At 63.2% G+C, this 18999-nt stretch overlaps 1 protein-coding gene across 3 annotated transcripts in view; it reads left to right on the forward strand.

Moving 5' to 3' along the window:
- The first annotated feature begins 819 nt into the window (after positions 1-819).
- Positions 820-18999, forward strand: part of SBNO2 (strawberry notch homolog 2) — a 44833-nt gene continuing 26653 nt past the window's right edge. For 2 of the 3 annotated variants that reach the window (XM_072948124.1, XM_072948126.1), the window contains exons 1-6: positions 820-950; positions 12975-13166; positions 14076-14138; positions 15703-15804; positions 17820-17893; positions 18505-18616. In XM_072948124.1, coding sequence (XP_072804225.1) covers positions 13014-13166; positions 14076-14138; positions 15703-15804; positions 17820-17893; positions 18505-18616 — 504 coding nt within the window. In that variant the 5' untranslated portion in view covers positions 820-950; positions 12975-13013. The remainder of the gene's footprint in view (positions 951-12974; positions 13167-14075; positions 14139-15702; positions 15805-17819; positions 17894-18504; positions 18617-18999) is intronic. The other variant, XM_072948125.1, reaches the window with a different exon arrangement.

The raw sequence follows: 18999 nt of genomic DNA on the forward strand, positions 1-18999 counted from the left end.
CAAGAGGTCTCTGGCTGGTGGTGAGTGGGCCCAGAAAAATGGTAGCAGTGCCCGCACTGCTGGGGAGCAGGTGGTGCCTCCTGCCCTGGATGTGTCTGAGCCGCCGGCCACCCCGCGGTGGGGCCAACGAGCTCAGGTCACACGAACACTGTTTGGCCAGGGCTGAGTCCACCCTCTTCCCAGCAGTGAGGCACATCCCTGCTTCGGTCGCATCAGGCCCCTGGAAGCGCTACGGGGGAGGGAGCCGGCGGGGAGCCCCCCAGACCCCCGCGGCCCTGCCTGAGAGGGCCCTGCTTCCTCTCCGCCTGGCCCCTGGGGCTCACCAGACCCTGTGCGCCGTTCTCTGTGTGGCGGGGTGGTCTCAGAGCTCCCACCCCGCCGCGGAGACACCAATGAGCCGACAACAATGATCGATGATCGGCAGGGAGGCGATAACCCGAGGGAGCGCGACTGGGGGCCCAGCGCGCTCTCACGTGGCTGCGAGGGCGTCTCTGTTGAGAAGCTTCCGAGCCAAGACCTGGGTTATACAAGAACCCCGGCGGCTGAGAGGTCAGGGTCAGAGTGCACCAGGGGACGGCACGGCCGTGCAAAGGCCTGCCGGTGGGAATGGCTCCATTAACCCTCATGCTGCAGAGGAGGAAACTGAGGCTCACGAGGAGAAGCCACGTGACAGGGCCTCAACAGGAGCTGGGGGTTCGGGGTTCGAACCCCGGACCGCTGGAGTCCAAGCCCCGCCAGAAGGCAGAAGGGCCACTGCGGACTCAGGGAACACAGCCGGCGGCATAGCACCGCCCACACCACGCCCACCACAGGCCCCGCCCCGCGGCATGACCGGAAGTGCGCGGGGCCCCCAAGATGGCGCCCGAAACCCGGAAGTGAGCGCGACCGCGGCGAAGCTCGGAGAAACGGAGGCGCCGCGGGCTCCGCGCCCGGCCGGACCCGGGTCCGAGGTGAGGCGCGCCCGGCCCGCCCCCGCCGTCCCCGCCCGGTCGAGCCGCACTCCCCGGCCCGCGAGGGTCCTGGCTCCCCGCGGCAGCCCGCGCCCCGGGCCGGGGGTTCTGGAGTTCCGGGGTTCCCGGGCCCTGGGCGTGGGGAGCGCGGCGGTGTGGCCCCGCCCTCCGCCGCGACCCCCCCGACCCCGCCCTCCGCCGCAACCCCCCCAGCCCCGCCTTTCACCGCGACCCTCCGACCCCATCCTCCACCGTGAACTCTGACCCTGCCCTCCTCGGCGACCCCCGACCCTTGGCTCTTGTGACCCACCCCCGACCCACCTTCGCGTGAACCTTGGACCACGGCGACTCCCCAGCGTTTCCTTCTCGCTCTCCTCTGATTCTGTGACCCCCTCCCTTCTTGGTGACCCCCTATCCCGAGCTCCCCGGTGATCCCTGGGCTTTACTTCTCCCGTGACCCTTGACCCTGCACTTCTCTGTGTGTCTCCAGCACTTCCTGACCCCCTCCTAACTGCCCCTCCGCCAGTGCCTGAACCCTCTCTTCTTGAGACTCTCAACCTCCATGACCTTAGTCCCTCCCTTTCTGGATGGTCCCTGACCTTAGTTCCTGCCCTTCCTCCTCAGTGTCCTCTCTCCCAGGACCCCACCTGTCATGGCTTCTCCGCCCTGGGGCTCCTGTTCCGTGTTTGCATAGGTGGGATTCCGCATCTTTGGAATTGGTGCTTTACTGGCTTTAGCTGACCTGGCAGAGCATGTGGGGTGGAAGTGTCCCCCGGGACTGGCACTGGGCACCTCCTCAAGGATAAGCTGGAGGGAGGTGGTGGGCAGAGGTGGCCCCCGCCCCAGAGGTGCCTAGAGCTGGAGTGGGTTGAGGAGCAGACGGTGTGGGTGGACGGGGAAAGTGCAGCCACGCACAGTGCATCTTCGCAGCATCCAGAGCGGTGTCTGGGACGGGCCTGGGTTGGGAGCAGAGACCTGGACATCCCGGCAGGAGTGCCTGGGAGGCGTGAGTGGTCTTGTAGCATTGCCTTATCAATGTTCTGCAAAGGGAAAAAGAGACTGTGTCAACTGTGTCTGCACCAGCCCCCCACAACCTCTGTTTCTTGGGGTGCTCCTTGGTCCCTCCTGCCCCGAACGCCCTTTCTCCCTGCCCACTGCCCGACCCGGCCAGCTTTCGTGCCACCTGTTTGCACCCCATATCGGAGGGTGCCCAGCCTGGAGGCAGCCTGGGATGAAGCTTGCTGGCAGGCTGTGGGGTGGTGAGTGTTCACATGGTGGCATGGGGGCTGCTGTTGGACTTTAGTTGGGAACCTGGTTACCTGCTGTCAGGCCAGGTGATCCAGCCCTGAGCCCAGCCTGGTGGGTCTGTCCCTGCAGGCACTTTGGGAAGGTTCAAGGAAAATGGGGCTGGGCCCTGGGGGCCGCAGACCCTGGAGGGAAAAAAGGCCACCTGTCCGAGGCATGAGACTCCAGAGAAGTCCAGGACCAGCATCGGCCAGTAGATGTGAGGCCCTGCCCGTCCCCAAGTCCAGATAGCCGAACCTGACCTGACCTTGCACTTCTTGTTCACTGCATTGGGCCCTGCGTGCCCGGCTGCAGGGGCATCTATGCTGTCAGGGACCCTTATGAGCAGGGGAGGCCTAGTGCCCCGTCCTTGGTGCTGAGACCTGAGCCCATTGGGCAGCCTGGAGAAGCCACTGCCAGCCCGTCTGCACCTTTTCTTGCAAAACATGGGCTTTCCCCAGGGAGGCTGCAGAGGTGGGGGATGGCTGCTCAGGGCTGTCTACTTGGGGCGACTGGGTGGGTGGGCTGGAGAAGGGCAGGACCAGCGGGTGGTGCTAGGACCCCCCCCATGGCCGGGGAGAGGCAGGTATGCGCCTTACAGACCCTGGGGAGCCTGGCGAGTGCAAGACACCATCCCCAGTGACAGCGAACTTGGGGATCCAGGGGAAGGCGCTCTGGGATTTCAGAGGGCATGAAGGCCCTTTGTTTAACTTTGAGCTTCTGTGCAGACTTCTGCTCACACCTGCCTGGAGCCGGACCCGCACTGTGTGTGTGTGTGTGTGTGTGTGTGTGTGTGTGTGTGTGTGTGTGTGTGTGTGTGTGTGTGTGTGTGTGTGTTGGGGGGAATCTGCTTGGCAGGGGGTGGAGGGAGCCCCAGGGGCCCAGACGAGGGGTCTGATTTCCAGGGTAGCCTGTGGGGCAGAGCACAGGAGAGGCAGAGGCACTTGGATTTGAAGTTGGAGTTGGGTAGGGCAGGCTGGGCCACAGGTGTGCAGCCCGGGGCCAGCTCTCTCCAGCTGCCTGACCTTCGGCCAGCCACCAGCCCCACTTGGGGGAAACTGAGGCTGGACCTTCCTGGCCCATGGGTTTGGTTCTCACTGGGGACGAGACCAGCCCAGGCTGGCTCAGCTTGGTTTGAGCAGAGTCTCAGATGCCCCTCCAGCAGGGGCCGGGTGGAAACGCTGACCCAGCACGAGGCTCTGGCCGCGTGAGCAAGCTGGGCCGGGAATAAAGAGGCCGCTGTGTACAGGCCCTAGAGGCTGCCTCCCTCCCGGGATGGCCTCTGCCTAACGATGCTTTTACAGCCGCTGGCGGGGGCGGGGATCTGCTTGTCCCCTGGGTGGGGTCACGTCATCGAAAAGTGAAGACACTGCAGGGCTGACACACAGGCCGGGGAGACCTCCCCCACCCCCACCAGCGCAGTTCCTGGGCACGCATGCGCCTGCGAGGACACAAGTGTGGTGTGCGCAGCAGTGCGCATACCTGGAGAGTGTGTGTGCATGTGTCACGTGTGTGCTATGTGCACTTTTGTGCATGCATGGTCAAGTGTGTGTACATGTGAGAGTGTGTGCGTGTGTGTTGTGTGCATGTGCGATCTGGCCTGGGCAGGTTGTAGCCTCTCCAACCACTTTTTCTGCAGCCCAGGGCCTTGTGGTCAGGCGCAGGGAGGGCCAGGTGTGGCCGGCTGCCTGGTGTCGCTGAGAGCGAGGTCACTCAGACCTGTCCAGGCCTGGCCTGCCCTGCTCGCCTGCCATCTCCCCCATCTGCCCAGGCCGGTGCAGCCTCGAGTTCTGATGCCTATGGGTCCCCTCTCCCCTGACCGGAAACCCAGTCCCTGTCCCTGAGTACCTGCTGCTGGCAGGTCAGTCCACAGGTGGGACCTTAATGGGGCTGAAATGGAAGCAAACTTCCTTCATCATCCCGTGCTGGGAGGTGTGGCCGCCCTGCCCTTGAGTGGGTAACTCAGGTGAGGGCCTGGACTGTGGATTTCTGCTGCTCTGGGCTTGCCAGGCCCCCTGGGGAGGCAGAGCTAGGACTTGTCATTTACATACAGCGACGTGGACAGACCTTGAGAACACGATGCTCAGTGAGAGAAGCAGACACAGAAAAACACAGTGTGCGATTCCATGGATGTGAAACGTCCAGAACAGGCCAGTCCCCAGACACAGGGAGGGGGTTCCTGGTCGTCAGGGGCTGGAGGAGGGGGCAGGGGTGACTGCTAATAGGGACGCTGTTTCTTTTTGGCGTGATGGAATGTTCTGGATTCGATAGAGGTGGTTCTTGCACAACCCTGTGGATGTATCAAATACCACTGAATGGTACACTTTAAATGGGTGAAGTGTGTGGCATGTGAATTGCATCTCCAAAAACAAAAAAGTGTTAGAAAGAAAGAAAGAGAGAAAGCAGGGTCTGGTCAGCCCTCAGATGCCATGGGCTGCGGCCTGGGGTGAGTGGGCGTCGGTCAGTCAGGCGTTTTCTGGGGCCCCACAAGGCGGGACAGAGGAGGTGTGGTGTCCACGTTTTAAGGAGGGTAAATGAGGCTCCCGTGGGAGTGCCCAAGCCCTACCTTTGTCCCAACTGTTCCTGCAGGAAGTGGTCTTGGAGGGACGTGGGCTCGAGGTACAGGGGTGCCTTGGACCGTGTGTGGGCAGTGGGAGGCCTGCTGAGCCCCTCCTGGAAACCTGGGCCCTGCAGGAGGTGGCAGATGGGGCTGGCTGTGTCCTGGCCCCCCTGTCGGTTCCTCTGCTTGGGCGGGCTACCCTCCCCAGCCCCGTGAGGCCAGATGATGGCGGAGAGAGGAGGCCCCCCAAATCCATCCATTTCAGTGACTCCCCCTGTGCCCATGGGGCAGGAAGGGGGTGTCCACAGCCTAGCCAGCGGGAACACAGTCCTGGGGAAGGCAGTGAACTTGACCCCAGCTGTGTGCCGGCGCAGGGGAGTGGGTCACCCAGCACCTCCCTTAGTTCTCAGGTTCCCCTTCCAAGCCAGGAGCCTGCCCAGCCTTCCTGGGCCCCAGGGGGCAGGGCCTGGCCAGGGCAGGTGCCCCAGGCTGGGCCTCAGTCCTTATAGGAGCAGATCCCCAAGTGAAACTGAAAGAGGCCCAGAGGGCCTGCCTCCGAGGCCTGCAGCTGGTGTGAGGGCTGCGTGCCACATTCCGGAAGGCGTCGGGCCGGGGGTCAGAGGCTGACACAGGAAGCAGGGACGGAGGAGGGAGGGCCGCGGACCTGCAATAAACGTTTATGGCACTGACTCACCACCGGGATGGTGTGAGTGTCCCGCTCACTGATGGCCCAGAGGTGCTGGGAGCAGCCTGGGTGGATGGTGGGTCCTCTACCCATGAGGTGAACTGAGGAACACCAGCCCGGGACCTGCAGTGGTGTGGGCATAGGGCCCTCCCTCTTTCGGCCGTGCCCTGTGGGTGTGCACTGGGTCTGGGGGTGCATAGGGTCGTCAGAGCTCAGCGGTGTTGGGAGGAGGGGGCTCTGCTCTGGGAGCTGCACAGTGGGGACGTGGGACCCCTGTGCATGCCCAGCTGCTGGCCCAGGCTGCTTCTGAGCTTGGCAGTCTCGGCCCAGGGTAGGGGGACCTCTCCTGGTGCCGCCTGGGGCATTTTGGGGGGCTTCATCAGATTCTGGCCCTCCAGGAGCTCAGCTGACTGTTTGGTGGGGGTTGCGGCTCAGGGTGGGTGAGCCCCCAGGTAGGTATCGGGGGCTGTATCGACAGCCCTGGTTAGGGAGTCCTGGTTGGAAACCCGAGGGCTGGGCAGCTCTGTCCCTGGCACCGTGGGAACCTGGGGAAGGGCGCCCCACACTGGGACAGAGGTGGAGTGCAGCTTTGAGAAACCAGAGTCGGCCACCCCCAAATCCAGGCCTGCCACTGCTCTTGCAAAAGCAGCCCGTCTGGAAGCCCTGGGCCGCGTCCCTGCGCGGTGGAGATTGTGCTGCACCAGCTGCCAGCTGGGCCCCCACCGGCCCAGCGGCTCCTCTGTGCTCCTGAGGAGGCTCCTGCAGGAGGGGCCGCCAGGGTCTCACCGCCTCCAGGCACCCACGGGGAGCTGGCCCGTGTCCCCAGAACCTGTTACCCTGCTGCCTGCCTGTCCACTTGCAAGCTGTGTCCTCGCTGGATTCTGGGGTTGTCTTCGTAATGGCCCCAGGGACACCCTGTCCTGGTCCTGGGACCTGCAGACATGTCACCTCACACACAAAGGGACTCCGCAGGTGGGGTTAAGTTAAGGCCCCTGAGATGGGGGTGACCCTGGATTGCCGGGGGACCCCGTGTCCTCACAAGTGTCTGTAGACGCAGAGGACTTCCTCCACTGGAGGCTGAAAGGGGCTTGGGAGGCAAAGCTCTGGGGCCCCATGTGCTGCTGCTAGCTGCAGAGGTGGGGTGGCCTGGCCCACCACCGGCGCGGAGCTGCCCTCGGCCCTGCCGACAGGATGAGAGCTGAGCCTGGGGCCTCGTGAGACCTGGCGCTGCGGGCCGGCGAGCTGGCCTGGGCTTCTGAGTTTGTGGGCACTCATCTCAGGGGAAGAAGAAGCAGATCCAGGCTCTGCCGGCGGATCTTGGGGTTCCCGTTACTGTGACTGGGGGCATCTGCCCTCTTCTTAGAGGTGGGCACAGGGACATGCAGAACCTTCCTCCTGCAGGACACCGGTGCCCTTCGGCTTGGGCGAAGGTGTCTTCTGATGTCCTTGGCACCAGGCTGGACTGAAGGAGCTCAAGGAGGGTGCTGATGGGTCGGATTGCTCACCCAGGACTAGTGCGACCCGGCCTTGGGCAGCACCAGCCGCTGTCTGGCTCAGTGCTCTCCGAGGCGCTGGCTAGAGAGACCTGACATGCTGGCTGGCCAGAGGCTCTCCTGACATCAAGCAGGGATGGCAGCGAGCTCCAGAAGGCACAGACCATCCTCCTCACAGACTCTGGACAGACTGGGGCAAATCAGCATCAAAGGACTAGGAAGTCCAGCCCACTGGGGATTGGCTTAACATCCACTGGGGGAAGAAGACTTGGGGGTCAGAGAAGACCACAAGCTCAGTGTATGTAAATCCTTTTAAAGAGCATGAGTAATCACAAGCCCTGAGCACACTCTTCCCAGAAGAACCCACGTGGAAGAGGCCCTGCTGCCATGGGCAGCCTCGCCACCCCTGTCCATGTGGACAGAGGTTCACAGGTCCGCCCGCAGCAAGGGTGGGCCACGGGCACAGCAGCTGGAACTCTGTCCTCGCCAGCGGGCTCTCCGTGCCTGGAAGACCCAGGCTCAGGGTCCCCAGCTGAAACTGAGGAGACTCCCTGGCCTGGTCCCCATTCCTCCCTGGTGCCCCAAGCTGTGCCCCACGAGGGCTGTGGGACTGTAACAGGTCCTTACAGGTGCGGCCCGGCTGCTCTGGGTGTACGAACCTCTTTTGGAAGCACCCTCCCTGCCGTGCAGCACCCTGCAGCGGTGTTCCGTGCCCTCGGCGGACAGGCCCGCGGTCTCCGACGCAGCCGGCACAGGCGGCCCGCGTCTGTGCCTCCAGGACTCCACCCCAGGGTCTCCGCTTCTGCGTAAACGCTGTAAGCGCTCGTCTAGGCCACAGCACGTGGGTCTGGGGCTGGTTCTGCAGTCTCTGCTCGCAGCCAGCGTTGCCCTCGTGGCCACTGGCTGGTCTGGGGTGTGTGGGGGGAGCCCTGACGCCTGCTGCCTGCTTTGCCTGCCTGGCTCTGTCGTCAGGTGCATGGCTGCCCCCGACCCCGGGTCCCGGACAGAGGCCAGCATTCGGGGACACCTGTGTGCTCCCCAGGGGCCAGGGCCCACGTGGTCTGGCCCTGCTGCTTCCACTCGGGCTTGGGGTAGGGGGATGACGGGTGGTGGACTTGCCCTCCCACCGTGGCTTCCTCCGTTTGGCCTTGTGCTGAGCAGCCCAGGCCAGGGCTGAGGCATCGAACGAGCTGCCTCTGATGCTGCGGCCCCCCAACGTGGGGGGAGGGGGCTTCGTGTCCCAGCAGGCCAGGAGGTTCTGCAAGAGATGGCTTGTCACTTCAGAAACCTGCTCTCAACAGAGCTGGGAGCCTGGCCCCCTGCAGGGCCTGTCACCCCGTTGACAGCAGAACTGGAAATTCAGCCCTTGGCCTTGTACGCTCTTAAACGGGGCATCTGAGCGGGACCCACCCCGTCCTTTGTCCCAGACAGAAGGGCTCCCCTCCCACCCAGCTGGTGTGTGCACAGGGGCTGGCCCCTGCCGTCTTGGCACCCTGGACCTGCAGCGTCCCACCTGCCCCCGGGAACCCTGTAGAGGCCACAGGTTGCTGCTTGGCGCCAGCCACGCCCAGGCAGTGGTGCTCCTGGCCCTGGGGTGGGGGTCACAGGGGTTTGAGCTGAGGGTTCTGATGGCTCTGGCTGAGGTTTGCCTCCCCCTTCTCTCCGAGTGTCCCCGGACGGCCACAACGGCTGATCACGCACTGGGTGGCTTAAACCACAGAGATTTACTCTCTCACAGTCCTGGAGGCCAGATGTCTGAGAGCAAGGTGTCTCAGGCTGGGAGGTGTCCTTCCTGCCTCTTCCAGCTTCTGGGGGCCCCAGGCGTCTCTCAGACCGTGGTCATATCACCCCGGTCTCTGTGTCCATCTCCTCTGTGTGTGTGAGTCCAGGATTCTGTCTTAACGCAGATACCAGACTTTGTGTCAGGGCCTCTGCACTGCAGTACCTAATTTTGTAACATATTTCACTTGCAAAGACCCTGTTTCTAGATGAGGACCTGTTCCCGGATTCCCGGTGGACGTGATCTTGGAGGAAACCAGTCTCTCCAGTATGCTTCCTCTGTCTCACCAGGCTCCCCCTGCACCCTGGGCCCTGCTCCAAATCCCCACCTCCCACCGTTCACCAGCTGCCCCAACCTGGTGTGTCCCACCTGAGCACGTGGCCTCAGTGGTCAGTTGGTGAAGAAGGGCTCCTGAGGGACCCTCCCTCGGAACCCTTTCCCTCGCCTCCCCTCCCCCTTCCTTTGCGGCGCACTGGCGGACCCAGTGTCCAGGGGCACATGCCCCTGGGGATCCTGAGAGCTGAACTGTGCCAACAAGCCCAGCCCGGACCTCTGTGTGGGGCCAGTGCCCCCAGGAGGTTGGCTCAGTCCCCTGTCCCTTCATCCCTCTGATTTCAGCACACACTTTCTCGGCTGGGCATTTCCATCTGGGAGCAGAGGAGTCTCTCCAGGGTGTCCCCACCTGGGCACGCCTACAGGGGATGACCCCAGGCTGGCTCTAACCAGTTGGGTGAAGAGGGACTGGTCCCCAGACATCTTGGTCGGCTAAGCTGGGGCCTAGCCAGGCCTCCAGTTTCCATCAGGGCCTTTTCTCCCATCCCAGGACCCCAGGGCCATGGCTCAGAGCCCAGCAGATGGTAGCCGGGTGTCTGCCATCCTGTGCCATGTGGGAGACCAGTGGGTCCCTGATGCCTGCAGACGGGGTTCCTAGGGGACACAGATGAGGTATCAAGTGGCCAGCGGAGCCTGGGCACCACCAGGCAGAGGGTCCGGGGGGTGCCTGGGGGGCCTGAGGAAATAGGGTCCAACAGGCCCAGCCGCTAGCCCTGGGGGCACCTGAGGTCTGGCCAGGGTGGCAGGGCCAGGCGGGCTCAGTAGAGGGGCAGGGGTGGCCGTGGTCAGCGGCCAGCTGGGCACGCCCGAGGGGCCAGGCTCTCCCAGACGTTGCTCTTCCCACGTTCTGCTCCCCTCCTCCCCCGTTGTCCAGTCTCAGCCCCTAATTCCTTGATCTTTCTCTTTTACAACGACTCATTCAAACCTGAACTCAGAAGGAAATCCTGCAGCACAAAGCAGGCTGAAGGGCAGGCCCCTCCCCGAGAGCACCTTGCGAGCACCCCGCCCCACAGGCTGTGGGACTCACACCTGAAAATCCACGCTGGGTGCCCCCCACCGGTCACACTCCCCACCACCAGACCAGGCCGGAAGGTCCCCTGGGGGTGTGGCACGTTCACCCCCTGGAGCTCCGGAGCTGGGGGCAGGGTCCTGATCCCAGGACTGCAGGATGGAGGAAGGTGGGGACATGGAGGAGGGCTGTGTTTGGGGGCTGCCCCAGTACTGGGTGGGTGGGGGGAAGTGTGAGCAGGAAGCCCAAGGCTGTGGAGGTGGGGTGGGGAAATGATGGGGAGGGGCACCAAGGGATGGGCCCTGGGGGCCCGGGGTGGGGGTGGTGGGCACAGTGTCCCTCCTCCCCAGCCCCTGACAATCAGGAATCCACTTTGTGTCTGTGGACTGGCCTCTTCTGGACGTCTCACATCCATGGAGTCACACTGTGTGTCCTTCTGTGTCTGCTTCTCTCCCTGAGCGTCGTGCTCTCAGGGTCCGTCCACGTGGGAGCGGGTGTCAGGGCTGCTCTCCTGGTCATGGCTGAGCGATGCTTCCGCGTGTGGAGGGATGCAGTCTGTGTCCATCCTCCATCGATGGACGCTTGTATTGCTCCCGCCTTTCGGCGGCTGTGAGCCCCGCTGCCTGCCGTGGACGTGCATGTGTGGGCCTCTCATAGATGCGTGCATTTGTCTGTCCTGGGTGGGAGCCTGGGGACAGAATTGCTGGGTCTTTGGTGGCTGCCTCGCCGTCCGAGGTGCTGCTGACCCCCAGGCTCCACCACTTGACACCCCTCCCACTGTGTCTCCTTGGCCCTGATCTGTGTCCCTGGTACCCAGCAGCCACGTTGACTCTCAGCCATGTCCCTCCCCTCTGCACATCCCCTCCAGGTCCAATTCTCAACCCCTGCTTGGTCAGAGAAGCCTCTTGGGGTCCCCAAGGCATGCCCCATCTTGTCTTTGAAAACACAGGACGTCCCTGCCGTGACACAGAACCCCCCCAGTCATGGCTCCCCGCAGGTCTGGAACCCTCACTACAGGGACAGACCTCTGAAAGGTTGTGTTGCCCTGGACGGTGGGTGACCATACGTTGCCTGAGCTCTCTGGGGCTGCCACTCAGAACGGGGTGCGTGGGACGCCGTGCTGGCTGGGCCTGCTGCTGGTGGGGGTCCCCCATGGGTCCCTGGGGAGCTGCCCATGCCCCACCATACTGCTCAGTTGTGGGCTCTGGACGGGGCTTTGGGGGGAGCAGCCCAGTCTCTGTGGAGTGCCCGCTAATGGGAGGGGGTCGGCTTTGAAGGCTCCTGGCAGCCAAGAGTGGGACGCCATGGCAGCAGGGGTGCCAATAGAGCTCAGTGGGAGGTCCTGGGGGTGGTGCTTGCTGCCAAGATGGGACGGTGGGTGACTCCAGGGACAGAGCGAGTCGCCTGCGCCACATTCAGGCTTGTGAGCTTTTCGCCCAGCTCTGTCCCAGGTGCTGGGGCAGACCCTTCACGGGGTGGGGTCCCCCAAGGAGCTTCCTGGGTCCTCCACGAAGGCAGCAGTCACTTAACTGGGGGCTTGGGCTCTGCCGAGTCCTGCTGAGCCTTGAGCACACACGCCAAACCCCCAGCCTCAGACAAGCGCACTGAGGCTGAGGGGAGCTCAGCGTCCTGGTTGTCAGTTTTCCCCGCCTTGGACAGCTGAGCTGGGCTTTGGCCGTTTGCCTGACCAAGACCACGGGTCACAGAGCAGCCGTGCGTTCACTGCGGGTGACCCCTGTCCTTCCACCCTCACACGGTGTCCTGAGTCCCGGCGGGTCAGCCTGTGGGAGACTGGGGGCCGTGGGAGTGGTGTCCTGCCAGCAGCGCCAGCTGGAGTCCTGAGCAGCCTCCTTGAAGGTCTGAATGCTTCCATGGGCTGCAGCCTGGCCTCTGGGCCCCTTTCCCTCTGGGCCTCGGGGTGAGGAGTGTGGCAGGGGCCAGGGCCCGGGAGAAGGCTGCCCGCCCCGCCCCCACGGGATTGCACAAGCTGCCTGAGTGCAGCAGTGATTACTGGAAGTCCTGAGGATTTCTTCATTCAGGGCTGGGCTGGGAGTGGCAGCCGCCTCCCTTTCCTGCCTCCCTGGGTGATTAATGTCTTGGAGCTGCTCCCTGAGGGGCACTTGGCCGCCCAGGGACCCTGCTGTCTGTTGCGGGCAGTGGGGCCTGGGGGACCTGAGTCATAGGCGGGTGGGAAGAGCTGGGAATTGTGCACGCTGGCTTAGGGTCTGCCGCGTTCTCGGTGGGGACCCCGTGCATCCTTAGCCTCAACCAGGTTCTGGGGCCTCAGCTTGGCCCCCACTGCCCAGAGACCCTCAGCGTGCCTGACCTGAGGCAGAGGGACAGGGCTGGCTGAGGGCCAGGCAGGTGCCCCAGCTCAGAGGTGCCGGGGGTGCAGCTCAGCTGCTCACACTGGGGTCCCCGGGGGTCCAGGCCCTCTTCGTGGGTGGTGGGAGCTGCCCCCGTGGTCACGTTATTCAGGCAACCTGAGAACAAGGGCGGGAGGGGCAAGGTGTCCCCTTTCCAGAGGTCCAGTCCCAGTGTTCCCAGGAGGGGCAGTGGGTGGGTGGGGCCTCTCGTGGCTATGAGCCTGGACCAGGAGTCCCACCATGGCCGCCAAGGGAACTCCCTCTCCCCAGCACAGCTCCCAGGAGGCCGGGGAGTTGAGGGGGCACCCTGGCAGCATTGGAGTTGGGGCATCTCTGCTCTGCGTGGGTGGGGCGGCCGGGCAGGCGCGTGCAGGTCTGTGTGGTTCAGCTCAACGGAGGCAGAGCTTGGGGGCCCCTCCGCCCCAACCCTGCTCCCTGTGTGCGAGCCTGCCCTCTGTCCCTTGTCCCTAGGAGGGTCAGAGAGCAGCCTCAAAATGCTCTTGTCCTTCCCCAGGTCGTGATGCCGCCGCCGCGGAGCAAGAAGCCCAGATAGATGCCCCTGCGGCCCGGGTCGCGGAGCCGCCCGATGCTGGCAGCGCGGCCCGCTATGGACGGGGAGTTCCCTCAGCACGAGCCCCCACCAGCCGGCAGTGTCCTTTACAGCCCGCCGCCCCTGCAGGCCCCGCTGTGCGGGTCTGGCGTCCAGGTGAGCCCCCAACCCCAGTAGCGCGGGGCGGGCCCCCAGGGCCTCCGGCACCGCCGAGCTCCCCCCAGGTTAGGCTTCTTCTGCAGCGGCCTCAGCACCCCCCGCCCCCGGAGACCCCTGGCCTGGCCGCTGCCTGCGCCTGCCAGACCGGAGGGCTGAGGCCCCGCGGCCGGCCCGCTCTGCTGACACGCGTTTTTCTTCGTAGTTTATTAGGCTTTATTTCTTAAGCGGCGTCAGGTTTATGGGGGAATCGCACAGAGAGTTCCCATCCCCTCTGCCCCCAGATCCCCCGTCACTGATGTCTTGCCCTGATGAGCGCACCATGTTGTAGCTGATAAGGCTGCACTGGTCCAGTGTCACTGACTGAAGTCCACAGTGACACTCGGGTTCACCTGCGATGTTGGGTGAACCGTGGGTTTTACTGGATGTCAAATACCCACCGCCGCACCACCTCACGGGGGTCTCACTGCCCTGAAAGGCCCCTGTTCATCCCTCCCCCGCCCCGTGACCACAGATCTGTCCACGTCTCCAGAGCGCTGCCCTTCCAGAGCGCCCCAGAGTGGGCTCACAGTGTGCAGCCTCCTCAGACCGGCTTCTCTCACTTAGTCGTGTGCACTTAGGGTTCCTCCGTGTCTTCTCGTGGCTCGATGGCCCCCTTCTTCTCTGCACCGAGTAACAGTCCAGCGTCTGGACACCCTGTGGTTTGTTTATCTGTCCTCCTACTGAGGGACAGCGTGCTTGCTTCTGAGTGTTGCCGGCTGTAGTAAAGTCCCATCAGCGATAAAATGACCAGGGTTGGGGGGGCTCCTCATATTGCACTGGGCACCAGAGGCCACGTGAAGAGAAAGGCCCAGAACCCTCCAGCAAGTCAGGTCTGGAGCGTTCAGAGTTGGGGTTCTTTCTCCGTAGAAGAGAAGACAGCCCGAGTTTCTGGGTGGAGAGACCCAAGCTGCCTGGTGGCCGGGAGAGGAGGTGGGTTGTGGGCACCGAGGGCAGCACGGGGAGCAGCAGTGACGCCCAGGCCGTTGTCCAGTAAAGCATCAGCTGCTCTGTCCCCTCGGTCCTGCGGGGATAGGGTGGGTGAGGGGGGCGGGGCGAGAACGCAGCTTGGGTTTTGGGGAAGCTGGTCATGGGCCTCCAGGGCCGAGTGGAACTCCAGGTCGAATACCCAGGACCGTCAGGAGGCGCCCCAAGCCCAGGACTGTTGCATCAGCAAGGGGCGGAGAGGTGCGCAAGCCCGGAGTCCGCCCCCGGCCTGGCTGTGTCCACTCGGGGTCCTGACCTAATGGAGCCCGGGTGCTGGGTGCAGAGTTGCACGGAGGGGCCTTGCAAGTCATCGGGGAGGGGGTGAAAATGGTGCCAACTGAGGACACTGCTCGCAACTCCAGAGCCTTGGCTGACGTCCAGCGCCTCCAGCCAGGGTCCCAGGGCCCGCTGTGCCATCCCAGCCTCCTCCCTCTCCTCCCCTTCCTGTGGCAGCCGTGCCCACACGTCCCTGACACTCCACGTCCCCCACCTCCCCCCCGAGCCTCTGTCCACCCACCCATCCCCTCAGTACCTCACAGGTGCCCCGGTGCCACTCCTCGGGGAGCAGTTTTGGAGGCTCTGAGCCTGCACGCAGTTCTTCGCGACCGACGCTGCGGGATTCCTTCTTCCCAGCATGCCATCGTTTGCGTAATGATTTCCCTATTGTTGGGCCTTTGGGGCAATTCCAGTTTTCTGCCGCTATAAATAGGGATGCTGTGTTTTCCTCCCCCGTCATGGATTGGTCCCTGGGGGTGTGTTTCTGGAACAGAATTCCTGGGTTAGAGCGGGCGCCGGCACAGGCGGGTTTGCAGAGGACGGAGCTGTTCCGCAGGGGATCGGCTCCTGCCTCGTCCCGTTATGGTGACCCAGGAAGCTGGCCGAGGGCCAGGATGCGAGTGCTGCCTGGACAGCCCATGGGGACTGGAGGGGCTCAGACACTGGAATTGGGAGAGGGACATTTGGGCTGAGAAAGGGACCCTGGTACACGAGAGGGACCGTGTGAGCCCGACCTTGGCTACGAGCCCTGCTCCAGGCAGTCAGCAGTGCAGAGTGGGCTCCCTGGTGCTCTCCAAGGGCCAGGTCCCTGACGATGGGGGTCCCCCCCTTGGACCACACTTGGTCTCCCTGATTGACTGGCACACCGTGTATCCTGTGTAGGCTCTGGTGTGTGCGGGGCTCAGAGTAGGCACCCTGCTCCTTACTTCTTTGTTGCTTCCTGGCTGGGCTCAACCAAGCTTGAGAGGAGGGGCCCAGGGTGGAGTGGTGGGGAATGGAGCTAGCCCCAGGGCAGGCCGGTCCAGGGACCTGCCCCCAGGATGGTCAGTGTCGCTAAGGTGGCCAGATTTAGCAAATAAAAGTACAGACGACCAGTGAAATTTAAATTTCTCAGGAACACAAGTTAATTTTTAGTATATGTGGTCCATGCAATACTTACACTGAAAATTATTTGTTGTTTATCAGCAATTCCAGTTTCACTAGATGTCCTGTACTTTATCTGCCGCCCTAGCAGGAGTGTCGTTTTCTTCACAAGTTTACACGTGACCTGGGAAGCTTCTGGCTAATGCCCCAGGACCTGCTCCTTCCCCATGAGAGGACCATCCTCTGTCTCCAGGTGGAAAAATCCCCAGGCAGGCTCTGATTGGCTGGGTGGGGTAGGTGCCTGTCTCTGGACCAGTCAGGTCTCACAGGCATGCCCTCTTAAGGTGGAGTCACCCCCTTCTGGCGACAAGTGTAAAATCCCAAAGAAGGCTCTGATTGGTTGGCCAGGCTCAGGTGCCACTGCCTGGGGCAATCGCATCCCATGGGCATGCCCTCTGAAGGCAGAGCCACCTCCTCTGACTGCAAGTGGGAAATCCTGAGGAAGGTTCTGATTGGCTGGCCGTGCTCTACCACCCCTGTGGGGCAGGACTGGGTGTCCTTGATTGCCAGGCTCACCAGAACCACATGCTGGGGAGGAGCTGGGGTGCTGGGCAGACAAAGGCACAAGGGTCCCCCAGCCTGAAGCCTCAAGCTTCTCAAGGACCTGGGGTCCGCTGACCTGGGAGCTCCGCAGGGCCCGCCCCAGGCCTTGTCTGGGTGCAGGCGGGGAAGTTTGGTGAGCAGGAGCTCCTTGGTCCTCTTTTCCGAGTCTGCTCCCTTCCCCCTGGACTGGCCTGGGCAGGAGCTGCCGCATCTCAAGCAGGTTGACTTTAGTTCCTCTAAGGAGGCTAAGGAGTTCTGCTCTGGAATGTTCCAGAAGTGCCCTGTGGCCTTGGGATATTCTTGTCCCCTGGGAGCTGGACGCCTCCTCTCAGAGGGGCTGGGTAGGGGCAGCGACTTTGGGCCTGGGCCAGCAGCCTTGCTTCCTCCTGGAGGCCCCCACAGCGATTCCTCTTCCCTGGAGAGTGTTCATGCCACCCGCTGGGGAGATGCCACAGTGTCTCCCAGCTTTTATCTTGATACTTTTATTTTGCATCCTGTGCGGAAACTGAAAGAACCATCCCTGTGGGCCTCCTGTCTCACTGCGTCCTTCCCCTTTGGGCTGGTTCTCTAGGCTGGACCTCGGATGTGGGCAGGGGCGCAGTGATGGGAAGTGGGGCGTGGGGTTGCAGGGGTGGCTTCGGCCATCCGCGCTGGTTATGGGCTGGTGCTCAGTCAGTGAGTCTTGGAGAGTTGCATCTTGCAGCCTCCCTGAGGATTGAGGAGCAAGCCTTGTGTGAGTTGGCCGAGGGGACAGGTGGGTGTGGTGATCGTAGCCAGTGGGCCTTTCCCCAGCGACAGCCAGCAGCCTCCCTGTCAGAGTCCCACATGGCCTGCGGCTCATTTAGGGACAGGGACACCTGCTTTGCAGGCCCATGTGTCAGGGTGGGACACACCACCCTGATACCACAGTCCCACACTCCAGGCCGGTCCTGCCAGTGCCGGTGCAGGGTCCCTCATGCTCCCGCTGACCTCAGGCTCCCCTTTCCGGTCACCCACCGGCGCTTCCTGAAGCAGGTTCTCGGGACCCCAGGCCTGTGCTTTGCTCTCAGGCCACACAGACTTGCCCGATGCCTGGATCCTCCTCGGCTCCTGTGAGCTCTGAGAAGGCCAGGCTCCAGAGCCACCTGGGAGGAGTGGGGTTGCAGGTGTCTGGCTGGGGCAGTGCCTGCCCCCAGTGCTGGTGGGAGCCCCTCACCCTGGCCTCAGCCCCTGCCCCTCTGAGAAGCCACTGTCTCCCAGACAGGGTGCATGTGCCCCTCGTGGGAGCCTGCCCCAGGAGGGACTCGTGCCCTCTTCCTTTACATAGGGTCTCATCCTCCACTTTCTAGAATGTAGGCCTCCACGTGGGGTCCCAGGCCCCAAGCCTGGGTGTCAGAGCCTTGGGTGGGCCCAAAGCCTGGACTCCCCGGGCCTGCAGGGATTCTGTGGTCACCACCAGTCCAGACTTGAGGCCATGGCCACCGTCTCCTCCCCACCCTGTCCTCAGTGCTGCCCATGTACTGGTCAAAGCCTCGTCTTCACACAGCCCTCTGGGTGGGCTTTCCTGTATAGACCCTGCTGGGACACCAGCGGGTGGGCTCAGTGCTCTCTCCACGCTGCCCCGCTGCAGGGGGCACGGGGGTCCCGCCCTCCTTCCTCTCCCCTGATGCCGGCGCTCCGTTGCAGAACGCCATGCTGCACTGCTCGTGGTGGAGCCCCTTCTCGCCTGCGGCATATCCAGCCTTCTCCAGTGAAAGCCAGTAAGTGACCGGCCACCCCCACCCAGGTCCTACTGGAGGCCACCCCACCTACAAGGGCTTCACTCTGCCTTCCCATCCTGCAGTTATGGGTTAAACAAAAATAGAGCTTGAGGTTGGGGGCTTCAACGTTCTGCCAAGGGAGAGGCAGCTGAGACTGACTTGCTGGGACCTGTCTTAACAAGAACCCCCCAGGGAAAAGGGCAGAGGTAGTAGGGACGAGGGGGCCAGGGAGGACTCCTCTGCAGGGGTGACATCAGGTGGGCAGTGCGAAACCGTAGGGGTAAAAGGAACCTGGAGGACAAACTTCCCTGTGGAGGGCATTGGTGAGCTGGGTTTTGAAGGGTAAATAGGAGTTTGCCAGGGAGACCAGGCCTAGAACCAGGCCAAGGAATGGCCTGTGCAAAAGGCACACAAGCACATGTAGTTGGAGCCTTGAGGTTTTTCCGTGGCGCCGTATCCTGGGATGTGGGCAGTGGCTCCCCTCAACTGAGTTTCTGAGACTCCAGAGTTGTTCCTGAAGGCGGGTGACCCCCACACCTGTCCTGCCTGTGGGGTGGGGAGGGCAGTGGTCCAGCCATGCCCACCAGCTCGCTTTCCTTCTCTGCTTCCAGCCAGTTCATGAACTCCTCCTCCTTCATCGTGGGCCAGCCCTGCGCAGACACCAGCTATGGCCCTGCCGCCGCCAGCCCCAGCTTCCCTCCAAAGAGCAGCGACTTTCCTCAGGTAGGAGACCTCATGTCCTGCAGACCCTGGCACCAGCCCTCGGGACCCCTGCTGCGTCCCAAGGCAGCGCGTGTGAGCTTGGCTGGGCCTGGCACCACGTGGGTCTGTCAGTGCCGGGTGGACGTGGCTTGTTTCGGGGAATAAGGCCTTTCCCAGCCTGTCAGAGGTGACTTCCCTGGAGTGGGAACGCTGAGTCAGAGGTCCCATCACCAAGGCTGGGGGCCCGCTCACATTGCGCCGTCACTCTTGTCCGTGTTCAGATTACCGGGCCGCGTCTCGAGTACCTGTTAGCTTTACCCATACCTGGACTGACTCGTCCTGGCGCCCTGACACCTGGGCGGGGGCTGGGCCCCGGGCCAGAGTGATGCCCCGTTGGGTGGAAA

Source organism: Vicugna pacos, chromosome 22, assembly GCF_048564905.1.
Source record: "Vicugna pacos chromosome 22, VicPac4, whole genome shotgun sequence".
Lineage (NCBI taxonomy): Eukaryota > Metazoa > Chordata > Mammalia > Artiodactyla > Camelidae > Vicugna > Vicugna pacos.